Source organism: Malus domestica, chromosome 17 (genome assembly GCF_042453785.1).
Source record: "Malus domestica chromosome 17, GDT2T_hap1".
NCBI lineage: Eukaryota > Viridiplantae > Streptophyta > Magnoliopsida > Rosales > Rosaceae > Malus > Malus domestica.
Window position 1 is genome coordinate 15,163,736 of NC_091677.1, and position 18,219 is coordinate 15,181,954.

The 18,219-nt window shown below is 38.0% G+C and overlaps 2 protein-coding genes across 4 annotated transcripts; both read left to right on the plus strand.

Moving 5' to 3' along the window:
• The first annotated feature begins 611 nt into the window (after positions 1-611).
• On the plus strand, positions 612-4,797 carry LOC103436277 (uncharacterized). Of its 2 annotated transcripts, XM_008374702.4 has the most exons (12): positions 640-1,087; positions 1,174-1,276; positions 1,553-1,676; positions 1,817-1,837; positions 2,060-2,125; positions 2,383-2,421; positions 2,544-2,624; positions 2,747-2,794; positions 2,888-2,938; positions 3,044-3,112; positions 3,683-3,928; positions 4,195-4,797. In XM_008374702.4, exons 1-12 carry the CDS (start codon positions 796-798, stop codon positions 4,444-4,446), a joined length of 1,392 nt encoding a protein of 463 aa, XP_008372924.2. In that variant the 5' UTR covers positions 640-795; the 3' UTR covers positions 4,447-4,797. The 2 variants fall into 2 exon arrangements, with proteins under 2 accessions (XP_008372925.2, XP_008372924.2); XM_008374703.4 differs by lacking the exon at positions 1,817-1,837 and having other exon boundaries at positions 612-1,087.
• Positions 4,798-12,210: 7,413 nt separating this feature from the next.
• On the plus strand, positions 12,211-17,472 carry LOC139193894 (histone acetyltransferase HAC1-like). 2 transcript variants are annotated; one of them, XM_070817725.1, is made up of 7 exons: positions 12,232-12,568; positions 13,197-13,364; positions 14,808-14,880; positions 15,653-15,761; positions 16,078-16,372; positions 16,468-16,948; positions 17,122-17,472. In XM_070817725.1, exons 2-6 carry the CDS (start codon positions 13,265-13,267, stop codon positions 16,890-16,892), a joined length of 1,002 nt encoding a protein of 333 aa, XP_070673826.1. In that variant the 5' UTR covers positions 12,232-12,568; positions 13,197-13,264; the 3' UTR covers positions 16,893-16,948; positions 17,122-17,472. The 2 variants fall into 2 exon arrangements, with proteins under 2 accessions (XP_070673827.1, XP_070673826.1); XM_070817726.1 differs by lacking the exon at positions 13,197-13,364 and having other exon boundaries at positions 12,211-12,568.
• The last annotated feature ends 747 nt before the right edge of the window (positions 17,473-18,219 follow it).

The following is an 18,219-nucleotide window of genomic DNA, read 5'->3' on the forward strand; positions in this document are numbered from 1 at the left end:
ACTTATTTGTCTTTCACCTGTTCAGGTAGTTATGCCTAAGTTTTGTTCTTGTCTATTTCTGGTATTTCGGTTGTCTTCGATCTCTTTGTTTTCGTGTCTTCTGTTGGAGAATGACATGGGAGGTGAAGTGATACTCCCATTCGAGCTCGAGTCATGTTGTACCAAGACAAAACTTAGGATGGAAAATGACAATCACACATTATTTTTCTCCTCGTGCACATCTAATTTTTTTCCCGCGTCTCTCCCGCTCTCTCTCTCCGAAAACTGAGCCACCGTACCCTGTGTGATCTCATTCAACATCTCTATGGCATCATATATGATAGGACCAAGAAAAGACAGATCTGCCTGTATTCTTTTGCTTCAGTGTCACCAATGCCAACAAAGAGATCAATCTCAATCTCAATCAATCAGTGGCGTAATCAGAAATTTACATTAATTGGGTCACAAACAAGAAATTGTTTATTTCCTTACACGTGGCGCTGATGTGGAATCCGCATAAGTAAATGAGAATAAGGGCCCCACAAAAAGATTGTAGTAAATCTGGAAGCTATGATTGGGCCTCAATGTTAGGGAGTTTTCAAGTCAAAATTGGGCCCAAAACATTTGAACCCAAATCCAATCCGAGCAGTGGTGTTCCGTGTTCGTCTCCAACACCAGAACAAACCCTTTGATCGATCCCAATTCTTCTTTCAATTCCCAATTCGAAACCCTAATTTTCCCTAATAATCCCCCGCTGCCTGGTTCGCTCTTTCCCGGAACCCTAAAGGGGTTGAAGAGATATGAACAGAGGTCGAAATGAGTAGACTTTCATTCAGGCCTCGCCCTGTTGATATCCACAAGAAGCTCCCCATTGTCAAATCCGTCAAGGACTTCGAAGATGATGACACCCCAACTTCCACCCGCAATTCTCAGCTCTTCCGCCCCGCCGCCGATCCCCCCGTTGAACCGGAGGCGCCCCCGGCCCCCGCCGCGCCCAAGAAATACATCCCTGAAATACCCACTCCTCAGTTTGTTGTTGTTGACACTTATGAGCGGGACTATTCTCGCACTTTTGGCCAGCCCAATTCCTACCTTCGCGCGAGAGGAGGTTTTGTTTTTAACTTCACACTCGTTTGTTACCGTCATTTTGTTGTTAGTATTGCGTTGCTGACGATTTTTTCGATGGTTTTGCAGCTCGGGCCGAGCTCGGAGAGTTTGTGGAGTATGACCTAGACAATGAGGATGAAGACTGGCTGCATGAGTTGAACAAAGAGAAGAAGATTCTTGCACCTGAAAAGTAATCACTTTGCCTACCCTTTACGTCCACATTTTTATCAAGTAATTTAGGACAATAGAATTAGCTTGTACGAAAGCAGCAGCAATTAATCACATTCTAACTCTTCATTTCTATTTAGAATGTAATTTGATAAGCGCAGTTTCAAAAAATTGATGTTGAGGAATATGTAGAGACCCAACCCTCCAGGATTGAATCTTGACGTAGCTTTAATCAAGTTTTCTTTATTCTTCGATCGATGATGGTATTTTGATCATTAAGGTGTTCTCACACATACAGGCTTGAAAGTCTTCTTTTTAAGTTGGAGGTTTTGGACCATAAGGCGCGAGAAAGAGCAGGAGTTATAACTCCTACTCTTGCTTCACCAATCCCTGTACTTCTACAACTTGATGTTGCTAGTGAGGTGATGTGCGTTTTGATTTATTTTTCCTAATGAATTGACCAATATTGATGCATGATGTTAAAAGTTATTTTTCATTCATTAGCTATATCCAACTGCTGGTGGCATCGTTCATTTATATTTGTCAATTTGGTTGTTGTTAGGTCTTACTAAATGAGACTGAGGTACGTAGTATCATGTTCCTAAACTGAAAAGGTTGCCATTCTCCCTGTTTATGAAGACGCTAAAAGATAATTTCTGGTCGTCTTTTATTAAAGCTACTAGTTGTATTTCTCTGTTTACAAGTGATCTTTTATGGTTGCATTTTAAGTGCATATTTTTTCTAACGTTTGGCCATGTTGAATCATTTCTCGAAGTTAATAGAATTTTGTTTCCTTTTGCTGTAGGCTCTTCAATCTCAGTCTCTCAGATATGCTGTTATCCAGTCTGTTTATAATTATTGGAAAGAGAAGGTGTGTATTATCTAACAAGCTTTAGAGGTTAAAGGATATACAACGTTGTTTGGAAATGAATTAGTCAACTAGAAATGTTTAATATCCAGTGAGTTCTGTTCCTTGTGGGTTGGAGAATAATCAACATTATTGAACAAGCAGCTGATATTCACTGATTTGCATGATATACACAATAAGTTGTGGTTCAGTCCCGTCTAATTATTGTTCGTTTTTTAATATTTCTGATGATATGTATTCTTTTCACTCAATTTTGGCAGCGTGAACGTTGGCAGAAGCCTGTTTTGCGGCGTTTGCAGGTTAGGTTTAATTCTTGATTATGTGCTTATTATGTCACCTGCCTATATGTCCTTGCATATCATTTATTCATCGTTGTGATAAAACTTTAACATTATGATTCTCATCTACATTTTTGTTACAGCCTCCTCCACCAGTTAATGACACCAACCCGTACAATGTCTTTAGACCAAGGGAGAAAACCCACAGACTGCACACAAGAAGGGTACAATAAAAACTTGATTGTGTTTTCCTTTTTTCCTCAGGCGAAGTCATTTAGTTAATGAAATGTTTTTGTTTATACACATTTCTTAAATATCTCTTTCTAATTGTTTGTCTTTTTCTTAGATGCAAAGAAGGGAAAATAATGTGCAGTCATTTGAAAAGCTTCGCCAGGTTTGTATTGCTTTTTCAATAATTTCTTTCCAGTTGCATATGTATTTGACAATCACAGTCACAAGCTTTTCTTTTGGAATTGACTATTCTCAGGTTAGGCGCAACCTCGAGCAAGCCAAGACCATAGTAGAGTCTTTAATCAAGGTGCTTTTATTGAAGTGTTTAAAGTTTCCTTGAGTGGTGTTATATTCATCTTGCCATGAATTTGTCCTCACTGCAGCTGGTTGCTTCTGTATAATTTGTATGCAGAGAGAAGAGAAAAAGAGGGAAGTCATGGAGAATGAAGTTAGTCTTCAAATAATCCAAATGAAGTACAAGGTATGCATAGGGCTTGTTACTCTCTTGGTTTGCTTTAACGATAGCAAATCCCCGGCAGCTTTCTTTTTAATATTGGCCTTGACAATCTCCTCATTCCGTTTGACTTTTTATCTCAATTTTTATTTGGAATCGGTCTATCTTTTGGGGGTGAGTGATGTTTCAATTGTTGGTTTATGCCATTAGTTTTTATATTTTTTCCTATTCTGGATATTTGTCTGTCAATTCCTTGTACCTTTTTCTTTTATTGTAAGTGAGGACGCTGGAATTAGTAGTTGATACGGGAAACAGTTACATGGTCCTATGAAACTCAAAGCTTTTCCCTCTGAAGCTCAAAGCTTTTCCCTTTTATTTTTCTTTATGAAATACTCTTTCATCTCAAAAGAAAAAAAAAGTTAGTGAAAGAAAAGAAGGTAGAAAAAGGGGAAGGAAAAGGAAAACTTTGTTGCTGGTTACTTTTTGTTATGCCTTCCATCATGCATATATTTCAGTAAATCTTCTGGGCTATGTAATTCATAATGGTTTAAATTTAATATATGTTGCTGATTGGTGCATGACTTTCGGATTTTTCAGCATGAAACTGAGCTCCTGGAAGATAGCTTGGCGCTTCCTGGCTTTCAACCTGTATCTTGCAAATTTGGTTCAAGCGAGGACGAATTTGTTGATTCAGATGATGTTTCAAATGGCCGGCCCCGCACACGGCCTCCTACAATACCGAATCCGCCTTTAACAGATTCGAACATAATTATGGCTCCTACAGGTACCATGAAGCAAGAGTTTAGGCGGCGGCATGCACCACAAGGGTGGCTTCATAAAATGGTACTTTCTTTGGCTTTTTGAGAATCAGATTACCTATCTGCTGTACCATTACCTCCCTTCCTTTCTTGTTTTTTCTCTCTTCTAGGCAGCTATATCAATAAGTAACTGCTGAAGTTTTGTCATTGTCATTAATTCAATATGTGGTAGTTTGTTAGGGAATTTTAGCGAAATTAATTCGGATTGTAGATTAGGTTTGAATTGTTCTGTTTTTTGTCGGTATATGAGTTTCAGTAGTGAATTTTAACTGTTGGATGGGCGTCATGTAGGATCCCCTTGAGCCAGTTTTGTTATTTACAAGACCTCTAGTTCCAGAGAAGTTGGCAGCAGCAGGCATTGTACCACCATCAGATTCTTCAGTAACAAATGGAGCAGCCACATCACCTTATAAATTCCGAGGAAGAATTGGCCGAGGAGGCCGATTGATATTTGATAGGTGGAATCCACTGATGCATACGCCAATCGACTGTGGGAATTCTTTTTATATACCACCTAAACCTAGACCTGCAACATACAATTGATCTTCTTGCCCCTCATGTTTCGTCTTGCAGACAACTCATTGGAAAGAGGTGCGGTAAACTATTCCTATGACACGACGGGAGATTTGGTAAAATGTGTGGTTGCATTAACCTTCTGTCATGCCCGGATATTGGATATCCATGGGAGCATGCCATTCTTGGAATTTTGACTTGAAATTAAGGGTATTTATGGAAGGGTAGGAGGGGTGGGAGTGTGTTGTATTTTCCTTGTTTGTTAAAATTGTACTGGTCTGTCTGCCCAGCCCTTTCCCATGTAAATTTCCTTACCAATTCATATGGCAATCAGCTAATGATGGTAACTTCTCTATTAATACAGCCATTTAGTTAGTGTGATATTTTGCACTTTGAAGCTCGAGTGGAGAGAAACTTACACGATGGCGTTGGACTCCATCGTGTCGTGGAAGTTTCTCTCCGGACCATCTTAGGGGTGGTTTGGGAGTGAGGTGATTAAAAAAAAAACACCCATGAAAAAAAGCTGCGAGGGTTTTAGGTGTTTGGTAAACTAAAAAAAAGATCTTATTTTGGAAGTTGCTGTGAGAATAAGCTGAAATCAAAGGAAAAAGCTGAAGCAGCTATTTGCAGCTTTGGAAAACTGGCTTTTTTTCAAAGCACACGGAGCTACCGTGCTCCTTTAATGAAAAGACCCACTATCAGATTGCTTTTTTCTCTAAAATCACTTTTACAAAAAAGTTTACCAAACACTGCTGATTTATTTCACAACTGTTTATTCTCACAGCACAGCCGCTTAATCTCACAACAGTTTTTTTTCAAAGCAAAGCAATACCAAACCAGCTCTTAGTCTCCTTTGGCTTTTGTTGTGGCCCTTTGTTGTCCCACATTTGGACATTTGGTTATGGTTCTTTTCTTCCCCCTTTTGCCCTTGTGGCAGACTGGTTTGTTTTTTTTTGAGGAAAAGAAGAAATAAAAGAATAGAAACATCTTCATTTCTATTTTGGGAAAGGAAATTTGATGTTCTATGTAAAGTTCTTCCTTCATTCATGATCCGGAAAAAGAGAAAATGACAAATTTGGAAATGTTGAGAAGCCTTGCACCCCAAGGCGTACTTTGTAATGCACTATTTTATTATTCTCATTCACACCCACTTATAGCTAACATGCTTCACATTGGGTGGAGTTAGAACAACATGTCCAAAAACTTTATGCTTCACTAAGGAATCAAGTTCAACTTGGATTGCTTTCTTCCATTTTGGCCAATTGGTTCTACATCGACATTCATCAACGAAATGAGGTTTGATGCCATTGCTAATCAAAATCTCGGTAGCCATTGTAAATGCAAAGGCATCGTCGATGGTAACTTCATTTGATCCAAACACATCCAAGCTAGCAAAATGGACCGAAATCTCTTGATTCTCGGGAGGTGGTTGTGTATCATCTAAGATACTACCATAATCTAGAATATCCCCATGCGATGGACTAGATGAGATAGTGATATGATTATGAACTAGTTTGACTAGTCTGTATCGTTTGTTTCCCCTTCCAATGATGCGAATCCTTTGAACAAATGGGTCACTCACGCTTCAAGGTAGGTACGTGTGATTAGCTACTATCAGGGTACTAAAGGCCTTGTAGAGGTGGCCAACTGTCTTTTAAGGTTGGCACATCCTTGCTCGACGTTAACTTGACGTCCTTTAGAACTATCTAAGTGCGAGATATCAAGCAGTAACCAACTATAACGCGGAATAAGGTTGGGTGGCACTTAGTTGCAAGCAAACTAACATGGTTGCGTGTAAGATTGTATAGCCCCAAGCATAAACATGTAGCTTGGTGCGCATGACCAAGAACCTTACAACTTTTGGAGATGCTTAACGAATGCTCCTGCTAGACCATTTTGGGTGTGAACAAGGGGAACTAGATGTTCAACTTCAATACCCAAAGAAATGCAATAGTCGTCAAAAGTTTTCGACGTAAACTCTTTGGTGTTATCCAATCGGATCAACTTTATAGGAGAAAGTTCAAGTGCAAATGAGTCTGGTGTGATCTCTCATTCTATGGATACTGAAAGTGAGCCAAGTCTTGAAAATGCAAGAAGTTCAAGTGAAATCAACAACGTCATTTTGGGACAAGTCTTAAAAAGAAAAAAAAAACTCACTGAAACTTATGATTGTGCTCCAAAGAAGTGAAGAAAATTGGAAGATGTGTTCACTCAATGTGATTGATCCAGAAAGCTACAAAGATGCCTCACAAGATCAAGCTTGGAATAAAGCAATGCAGGAGAAATCTCAATGATTGAAAAGAATAGCACTTGGGAACTAGTGAATAGACTAAGTGGAAAGCTTGTTGTGGGGGTAAAATGGATTTGTGAGCCCGTTGTTTGATACTTTGCACTAGGAGCTTTGTAATGAAGTCTTGCTTGTGGACAACAAGAAAATATGTGGTCATCTTGTCGATGCATCATCCAAAACCATAAAGTATCTAAATAGTCGGCATGGTGGTTGGATTAGTCCACAAATTTCCCTTGTATTCTTTGCAGAAAAGATGAAAGATTAGTAGTAATCTTTGTAGGGGATTATCTAGAATTTAATTTTCCTAAAAAGCAAGGTTGGCATGGTGTGCTTGAAAGCACAAGGTCCTTATTTCGAATAAAAGGATGCCCATGTGAAGAACCAAGTATACAGCAAATCATACTATAACCTAAGTGTCCTAACAATCATGCCAAAGAGAGTAAAGACTAGGAAACATAGTGATTAGGGCAGGCCGGCCACATAGTGGGCCTCTACAACTTGATTGGTTGTTCGAAAGGCATTCCATCTTATGTAGAATATGCTTACTGCCATATTCAAAGAAAGTTATGCAAAGATAATCCACTCCATTCTTGTTAGTGGTTGCAGCGTGATAAGCGTTATCTCGAATATCCTTAAAGCTTTACAACGTTCTTCCAAAACGAGGAAAATATAAGACCTCTTTAATGGTGAATTAAATACCATTGGACAACCTTAGGAGCACAGTGTCATGTCCCTCAATCAGGTTAGATGTACCTGAGAGCATTGTCAAAGGTGTCAACTTAGGTATAAAGTTAGTAAAGTACTTATGCTCAGACACTATTGTATGCGTCATAGACTATCAACCAAATAACAAACTTGCCTAAACACACATCTAAAGATAAATTAATTGAATATGTCACATGAATAAGAAATTAAAACTTGATATTCAATCGATCACATATTCGAGAAAACATACATTCATTCATATATCTAAACTTAAAACCAAAGGAAACAATCACCAAATCAAAATCCAGAAACATAAACTTGTTCACAAATTTAACCAAAAAGGACCCTAGCTCTATGTCCTAACTACACAACTTCGAGCACTCCCCACTAACTTTAGATGTCAAATGTCTTCAATGTTGTATTTGCATGATTCTCGACTTGGGCATAGTTTGTCTTTTGTGAAGTTAGCCACTCTATCTTTCTTCTTTGCGTGATAGTCCTCCATGACCTTCTTAGGAACATGACACACATGAGCCCAGTGGTACGGCGACCTATAATGGTAGCACATGTCAAGGTTGGGAGGATTTTTGGCAGTTTTATGTTTACTTTTGAAGCTCTTGGGCTTTGAGAGCAAATGAATCATGCCTACGATCATCTCGTCTCTTCTAGCTGGAGTTATGTCTCCCTGCCCCCCCTCCCCAAGCTTGGATTTGAGGTCCTTGCTGTGTTGTCTCTACCTTTGATGGCATTTATAATTATGTAAAGCAATTGCATGTGCTTCCGGATCAACTCTAGTGCCAGTGGGTCAAAATTGATGATTCTTCATTAGCAGTTGATTGTTCGTTTCAGCAATCAACAAGACATATATGATATTCGAGAATTTAGTAAACTTTTGTGCTCGATATTGTTGTTACAAAACAATATTTGTAACATTGAAGGTTGAGTAGGTCTTTTCCATAAGATCCTCTTCAGTAAACTCAATTTCACAATACTTGAGCAATGATCAAATTCTGTATATTTAAGAGTTATAATCATTCATAGACTTATAATCATATAATCTCATATTAATCCAATCGTGCCTAGCTTCAGGCAAAGTAATCAACTTCTGGTGACCAAACAATTAGCTAATGCTTGTGTTTGGGCCCAAAATATTGGTTTGTGCCGAGATTTATTCTCGGCCCGGAAGGCCTTACGAAAAGGTTACCGTGGATCGTCTAGTTCATGGGCTTCCTAACCTAGGTCGGCTAAGTCATGCTGCGAGACGAGTAATTGAATCCTGGCGCAATAAGGAGTCTCGGCAGGATATGAATATCGATAACCCGGAAGTGAATCCGGCTTGATAAAGGACTGGGTTCAAAGTCATAGTGAAAATAGGACTGGTCGAGATAGTGTTTGATTAGAATAAGAAATCCTAATCCGAGTAAGGTTTTAACTCGATCTAGAAAATATCTGATGCTATAAATAGAGGAGGATGTGCATCGTTCAAAGCCCCTTCAATTCAACACACAATTGCCCTGCCCAAATTCTCTCAACAACCTTGAGACTTTTTCCTTTTCTTTTTTCGCCGACACACGTTCAGTTTGGATAAACAGCACTGTGAAGGCAACCGGTGATATCTTCAGTCGGCATAGATAACATTGTCACCGTAGAACCAGCTGATCTCACATCATCTTCAGTCGGCATAGATAGCACTGCGTCGAGGGTAACTGGTTATCTATCCAAGTCTTGGTCGAAAAGGATTTCCGAATCCTTATTGGTCGAGGTTATCTCATTAGCCCTCTCGGCGAAGTGAGGTGTTACAGTTTATTTGGCTCGGCACATTGCACGCCGAGTTAGTTTATGATTGGATACTCTCAAATGGGATTTAAAGTTCGGCATTCCGGTGGCCGAACCACGTTTATTGTTAAGACATATATCCGCTTTGAGTATTTGTGTCCTTACACTTTGGTGTCGATTCGGAGTGAGTTTACTCTGACGAACACCATCACTGTGACCGAATCCGACGACAACAATTTGTGAACTTCGTAAGAATAGTAGCCTTGTCTTCAGGTTCGAGATCCCAAGAGGCCGAGACGTGTTCCTTCCTCGGTCGCAATCGCAAGACGCAGAAGTCGGCCGCGCACTCATCACCACATCAGCATATTTTACTCCTCGGCCGACGAGTTGGCACGCCCTGCATTCAACCGAAGGACGTAGTTAGCTCATAAATTACTCGGCCTGCGCGCCACGTAGGCTTGGTAGTTTTTAGGGTCAACAGCTTGCCAGAGAGTTTGAGTTTGAGGGTTTTCTTTCGCCATATATTCATCTGTACTGCAACATGCATGTGGCGGCGGATAAAGATCGTTACAGCCGCCTTCTTAGCTTCAATTACCTCGTTCTCAGCTTAGATGGTTGCTTTAATAACCTTTGCAATATGATGGAGTGTCACATCATGAATCCACTTGAGGTAGTTTCTTCCAAATACCTTCAAAGCAATGAAATCAAGCTTAGTAATGTTCGACATTTTGTACTTTACCAACACATGAATTAGTGATTTGAATAGAATTCACAAGCATTATAGCTATAACTATAACTTATAGGGGCATAGTTTGTTTAACAGATCTACATCATGGAGATCAAAAGTTCTCAGCATGGTTAGTGCACTTCTTTAGAAAAACCCCGGGTTTTTCAATGGCAATGCTCGAAAACTTAGGTTTCAAGATTGGAATGAACCTCAAGTTCACTCAACATGTATTTATAACAACCATATGGGAATCAGTGTCAGCTTTAAGGAAGAGCAATATGAGCCATTGCACATGCCCCAATTGAACAGGCCACCAATGTTTAGGGAAAAGAATATTGGATTAGTTCCTCTCATATGTCCATAACTCATAATACCGCTTTAAGTAAATCCTCAAGTAAATGAGATCATTCAATTACTTGGATTCAAGTGCTAACAATTTGATTCATGTAAGGCATTTAACATATATTATAATGTGATTGTTGATTGAATTGGCAAAGTAAATTTAGGTGTTTTATGTTTTTTTACTGCTATTATGAATTTGACTTGAGTGTTTCTTAATTGATGATGAGTTTTAGTTTTAATAATAGATTTGTTTATTGGCATGTGATTTTCACACACCGTTTTAAGCTCATCAGACACTCTTTTTATTTTTGGGCATCGAATTAAATAAATCAAACAAAAACAGCGGACAAGATTAAACGTAGGTGTATGAGAAGCTAAAAGGGTGTGTGTTTATCATTTCCCTTGTACAGTGTCTAAAACAAAATTAATATTTTCTCAAAAGATTATATTAAAGAAGGCCCCATTTAAAATTCTCGCACATGACTCCCAAATTCTAAGAGATGGCCCTGAACAGTACACACAGGTACATATGCAATATAAAACACAAAACAGATGTAACATTGAAACATTATATGAAAGCACGTAAAGAAAACTTCCAACTCTTACGTGTGGGGAGTCTTCCAGACTCGTCATTGAGTATATTTGTGCTTTAAGGCCTAAGTATCTGGACACAGGTATGTGTGAACTTCAAGCACATTCCAAAATCAAAAGGTGGACAAACCAGATAGGGTTTGGAAAATTCTAGCCGAAATTGGAGGGTTTGTTTGGTACCTTTCCTTAGAAAGATCAAGTTTGATACATCCCAGCTGAAACTGTGAGTGTGATTCGATAGGCTCCTGTTGAAGCAAGACACTCTGATTGGTACTTCTTTGTTGACCAGGGCATATCTTTCATTACATCTCTACCAATCCACTGCATGCCTTTTCGGTGTACCACATTCGAAGATGTCAAGTGTCATTCGGTAGACTCCTTTCAAAGTAGGGTCTATATTGTTCGATATCTTTCAGCTAAATCTTTGAGAGAACCTCTCTTTCATTGGAGTTGCCAGCCTCATCGTATTATTAACACAATGGAAGCAATAAGTTAGGAATCATAATAATTATAACAGTATTATTAACACAATGGAAGCAAGAACTAAAATTAAACACAATGGAAGTAAGCATTCATAATCATTTTAGTACACGTTCTAGTATGGATAAACATATCGTTATTATCACAATTGAAATCAGTTCCTCTTTTTATGAGGACGAAATGTGAGATGAATTATTATTGTGAATGAACTCAAATCTTTCCAAATATATAAACTTATTATTTATTGTTATACTTATTAACCTCCCTGGGCTTACATGCGCATAACTGCGCGCTTAGGTACACGGTTACACATGCTAAGCATGCAGTTATGCTTATAAATTGTCTTTAAAATTTCAGTTGCTTTTTGAATTTGTTTTTTTTCCTAAAAAAAAATTTCTTATACTCATAGTTTTAGAAGTGGGAAGAACGAGGACCATCTCCTAATATTGAGAAGAAAAATATAGAGAGTGAAAGATCATAAAAGAAATAAAAATGAAAGGATAACATATTATTTTTTATGAAAATGCGGATGAAAAAAGGGGCACTTATGTCAATCATAGCTTAGTTCGATGGAGTACACTATAAAAACACCCATTTCCTCTCTTTATCTAAATTTATTTGCGTTTCAATACTACGGTCTGATTATAATCTTCTTCACTTAAAAGTGAGAGATCTTAAGTTTGAATCTGGTGTTATCTATTATGTAACTTTACTGAATTCATTTTCTCCTTAATGTAAAAATATCAATGTATTAAATAAAAAAAACAAAACCTATCTGCGTCTCTCTTGTCGTCCCTGTTTGTGTCATTAATTCAATTATTTTGGTAATTAAATCATAAACATAAATTTTTGGTGAATTAAATTTTGGAATTAGAATAATTTCTCAGCAAATTAACCCCCAATTGAGCAATTGAGATTTGAGCCCCAAAAAGCCCCAAAATTTCGAGTGCCTCTCGCTTTCTTCTTCCTTCTTCTCCTCCTCCTCCTCCTTCCTCTTTCGCCGTAATTTCGCTTTCGATTTCGACCCCTTTTCGGCTTCGTGTCAATTCGCACGTGCGGTATATAATTTGGGGGAGACGGTGCGAACCAACTCTCTCTCTCTCTCTCTCTCTCTCTCTCTCTCTCTCAAACCCAATCCCTATTCGTCGCTCTTTCTCTCTTTATCTCGCATCGCCGATTGTACTGGTCGTGCTTTATTAAAGCCCTCTATCAATTTTGATCTCCGATCGCTTATCTTTCAGGTTCGCTCGCAGCTAGGGTTTGCTTCGATCTTTGATTTGATTTGATTGAGTATGATTGGGTTGATTATTGTGAAATTGGGAATTCAACTTGTATTTGTTGATTGTTGAATTGCTCAATTGCCCCTTTGATTGCATATGTTTGGGTTGCAATCTTCCCTGGCCCCAATTTCCCCCTTGGCTGATTGATTGTATTATTCATTTCTTACAAGTTCATTATCTGACTGCTTTAGGATGTTCAATTGTAGTAAGCGAAATTCGCAATGACTGCGTGAAAATGGCGGTCGATTTTGCTTAAAGTCAATGTCATTTTCAAAGATTTGTTATTGGTTTACTAATTTGATTCACATTTTTCTGAATTGTTTTCCACTGTATTCGCACTCGCCCAATTTAATTTTTTTACTTGGTTTCCTGCTACCAAAAGCCCCAAGTAGTAAAAGTTTAAGTGAAAAATGCAAGCGATTCTCGTTAAATCACTTGCATTTTGAATGGTTTCTTATTGAAACAAAATGTGCTCATCATGTTGTAATTATGTTTGTTCCTCCCCGCTACTAGTTTTTTTGTCTGTGCTATTTCTCCTACTTAAGTAGACTCTTGATTTTTTATTTTTGTTTTCTCACTGTATGTACAGTATGGAGGGAGTTTATTATGGCTAAGCATGAGTTGGCAGTGCAGTTCTAAAGGTTTTGTTTTTAAGTTATGTGGTACTTGCTAGTTACAGTCAGCGTGGTGAAGGATAAAGGAGATGAATGTGCAGACACACACTTCAGGACCGATATTGGGGCAAGTGCCCATTCAGGCAGGATCTCAGATGCCTGTGCTCTCCCATTGGGTTTTTTCCAGCCCATGATTAGTAGTCTATTGGGAATTAATAGTCTTAGAGGATTAAATTGTTTTCCCAATTGGAGTTGTTTTCCCAATTGAAGTTGTTTACCCAATTGGAGTTAGTTTCTCAATTGGAGTAGGATTCATAACTAGATTCCAATTAGGATTAATAATCCCTATTGAAGAAGACCTTTATTATGTCTATATAAAGGGGCTTTTGTACTAGTTTTGAGGAGGGAGCAAAACAATAAGTGTGCGAGAGAAAAGAAAAGAGAGATAGTGTATTTCTTGTTCTTGTTCTTTCAGGTTTTTCGTCAAGTCCTAGTTCTAGAGATTTGGCAAGATTATTGGTTGTACTCATTATTGATATAGTGAAAGATTGTTGTTGTTGCCCCGTGGACGTAGGCACATATTGCCGAACCACGTAATTTCTTGGTGTTATTTATCTTGGTTATTTGTTTTTCCCATTCTTAAACGCGATATTCTCAACAAGTGGTATCAGAGTCTGGTTCGGCTGATATCTGTTTAGAATGGAGGGTGCAACCTGCTTTAATTGGGTTATGTGGAAATCAAGAGGAGGACATGCTTTACTGAAGGTGTTAAGAGCAAGCCAGCAAGTATGTCTGATGCTGATTGGACCAAGATGAAGATAAGCGATGTTTTCTGGCAAAGAAGTCTATAATTGCCTTTGCCAATGACGATGGGTGTTGCGATCAGGGGGAGCCTGGTCAAGAGAAATCTAATCAAGAGGGTCTTGGTTAATGAGTAGTTCAATCAAGGGGAGCTTGGTTATGGGTAATTCGATCAGGGGGAGTCTGGTCATGAAAAGTTCGATCAATGGGAGTTTGGTCAAGAGGAGCAATCCTATTATGGTATACCTTCCTCATGGTCTGGAGGGGGAGATTGTTGGGTTTTTTCCAGCCCATGATTAGTAGTCTATTGGGAATTAATAGTCTTAGAGGATTAAATTGTTTTCCCAATTGGAGTTGTTTTCCCAATTGAAGTTGTTTACCCAATTGGAGTGGTAGGATTCATAACTAGATTCCAATTAGGATTAATAATCCCTATTGAATAAGACCTTTATTATGTCTATATAAAGGGGCTTTTGTACTAGTTTTGAGGAGGGAGCAAAACAATAAGTGTGCGAGAGAAAAGAAAAGAGAGATAGTGTATTTCTTGTTCTTGTTCTTTCAGGTTTTTCGTCAAGTCCTAGTTCTAGAAATTTGGCAAGATTATTGGTTGTACTCATTATTGATATAGTGAAAGATTGTTGTTGTTGTCCCGTGGACGTAGGCACATATTGCCGAACCACGTAATTTCTTGGTGTTATTTATCTTGGTTGTTTGTTTTTCCCATTCTTAAACGCGATATTCTCAACATAATGGAAATGCCCTTGCTCCCCAAATGCAAAATTTAGGTGGGCCTGCTCGTGTTATGTCCAACATGGATCCTGAACTTCTCAATGCACGCCAAATTGTGCAGGATAGAATGTAAGATGCATTTCCCTTCGGTGTTCTATCATTATTATATGGGCAGTAAGTTGCTTGTTAACATGTCTCAGCTTACTTGTTTGTTATTTGTTCGTTTTTGCAAAGTATGCTATTCCTTATTAATTGTTGCTATGTAGAATTGATATTGCTTACCTCCGTATGGAATCAAAAGACATGTTTTAAAATCAACTGACATTAACTTTTTTATTTATATGAAGAAACTATTCTTTTGCTTTTTGCGTTTTGGTTCTCTTTTTATATATAATTGAAGAAGATGAATGGACAAAATTTAACAAGGGTGTGTGGGAGGTAAAAATGGGTGTGTGAATAGCACTACCTTTTTTTTTTAAACATGATATAGTTGTTCTAGCATGTACCTTTGTTAATTCATACTAGCATCGCACACACAAAATGTGTGAGAAAAATTTTTATTTTTGTTTTTGAAATAGAAGGAGAGAGAAAGAGAGTGATAGAGAATGTGGGACTGGGAAGTTTATTTATTTATTTATTTTTTTTGTTTAGAGATATGTTAGGATTACATGTAGGTGAGGCTTTGAAAAAAAAAAAAGAGCAAAATTTGGTTGTGTGAAATTACATTTCTGCCCCATATTTCTTATTCATGTTCTGTTATAATTAGAGGGTTAAATTGGTAATTTCATAGGATTTTGGTTGACAATGAGTGTTTTATTAGTTAGTAGAGATATAGGATTATTCTTTTTATGTTTGAGCAATTGTTTACCTAAATACTGATGCTACCATTGTTTTTTTTCAGATGGCAAATTATACGGCAGCGAAAACTTCGCCAGCCAATGAATGACAGGAAGTTTAGGGAGATTGTTAAAAAATTGGATGAGGGTTTATTGAAAAGTTCTCAGGACAAGGTTTCTCATTTTATTTTTTTTATTGTTTCTCTATTCACTTTCCCCTTTAGCCTATTTAGGCAAATTTTTTTTCTCTCTTTTCTCAGTGTTCTTGAAATAGCTAAAATTTTTATGTTGTGTTTATTAAATTATTATTTTTTGACATTAATTCTGAAGTCAAGTATGCTGGTTAACCTTTTGATTTCTTGACAGCTATTGAAGCTCACTATACATGTATCTAGCGATAATGTTCTTGCTTGATCTTATTCTTATTGTGTATGAAATGGATATCGTCTTAGTAGGCTTATGATTCTGTTGTTTGCAAATCCTATGTCAGGACGACTATATGAACCCGGAAACGTTAGAGAGTCGTTTGCACAATTTGATTAAGCGACCCCCAAATCAAAGCCAACAGTTTCAACAGGCTGTTAATTCTTCCTCTCCTGCTGGTATGATGATACCAACTCCTGGTATGTCACACAGTGGGAATTCAAATATGATTGTTACTTCTTCTATGGATGCTTCTATGAACACCACTAGAGGAAGTACTGGCATAGCGCCTATGACAGTCAACACAGGAAACTTGGTGCCCACTGGTGCCTTACATGGCGGCTCGTTCAATAGATCTGATGGTAAACTGAGTTGTATCATCTTTTCCCTAAATTACTCAAACTGATTCTTCAAACCACTGTTACAGTTTTTTTTTTTTTTTTTTTTTTTTTTGTAGGTTCTATATCTAATGGTTATCAGCAGTCTCCTGCCAGTTTGTCTGTTGGTGCTGGAGGGAACATATCATCAATGGGTGTGCAAAGAATGGCTAGCCAAATGATTCCTACCCCTGGGTTTAATAGCAGTAATAATCAGTCTTACATGAATTTGGATTCTTCTAATAATGGAGGTGGGTTCTGTACTGTTGATTCTTTAATGGTAACACAACCACAACAGCAACAGCAGCATATTGGTGGTCAAAATAGCCGTATACTTCATAGCCTTGGCAGCCAAATAAATACTGGAATAAGGTATGGCATGCTGCAGAAGTCTTATGGGTTGCCAAATGGGGCTCTAAATGGTGGGTTGGGATTTGGGAACAGTTTACCAGTGGTTAATGAGTCTGGTACTTCTGAGGGCTATGACCTCAACACCCTATGCTAACTCTTCCAAACCATTACAACAGCACTTTGACCAACATCAGCGGCCGGTAATGCAAGGTATGCTCTAGCTTTTTTGGTGTGCATGCACATATGTACATGTCTAGTATAGATTCATATCATGAATCTACTCTGTCTATCACTCTACCTATACACTCGAAGGTTATGACTTTATTTGAGTAGTATATCATAAAATAGGTAAATGTTTGACCAATGAATCATGTATTTACTAGGTGATAGCTATGGAATGAGCAATGCTGATTCTTTTGTGCCTGGAAACTACTATGGTGCAGCGACATCTGTTGGGTCAACGTTGAATCCTCAGAATTTGAATTCAGTCAGTTCAATACCCGTGTCCAAGGCCATCTCTCCCCTTGTAAATAGTCAGTCAAATATGCATGGTGCACAGCAAAGTGTACATGCGAAGCCTCAACAACCTGATCAATTGGAAAAAGATATTTGTAACATTGAAGGTTGAGTAGGTCTTTTCCATAAGATCCTCTTCAGTAAACTCAATTTCACAATACTTGAGCAATGATCAGATTCTGTATATTTCAGAGTTATAATCATTCATAGGCTTATAATCCTATAATCTTAGATTAATCCAATCGTGCCTAGCTTCAGGCAAAGTGATCAACTTCTGGTGACCAAACGATTAGCTAATGCTTGCCAGAGAGTTTGAGTTTGAGGGTTTTTTTTTGCCATATATTCATCTGTAATGTAACATGCATGTGGCGGCGGACAAAGATCGTTGCAGTCGCCTTCATAGCTTCAATTGCCTCATTCTCAGCTTAGATGGTTGAATTAATATCCTTTGCATTGTGGTGGAGTTTCACATCATGAATCCACTTGAGGTAGTTTCTTCCAAATACCTCCAAAGCGATGAAATCAAGCTTATTAATGTTCGACATTTTTTACTTTACCAACACATGAATTAGTGATTTGAATAGAATTCACAAGCATTATAGCTATAACTATAACTTATAGGGGCATAGTTTGTTTAACAGATCTACATCATGGAGATCAAAAGTTCTCAGCATGGTTAGTGCGCTTCTTTAGAAAAACCCTGGGTTTTTCAATGGCAATGCTCGAAAACTTTGGTTTCAAGATTGGAATGAACCTCAGGTTCACTCAACATGTATTTATAACAACCATATGGGAATCATTGTCAGCTTTAAGGAAGAGCAATATGAGCCATTGCACATGCCCCAATTGAACATGCCACCAATGTTTTTGCAACCCATAGATATTACGATATAAAATTTCTTCAATAATAAATAAATAGAAAATAGTCTAATAGGGAAAAGAATATTGGATTAGTTCCTCAAGTA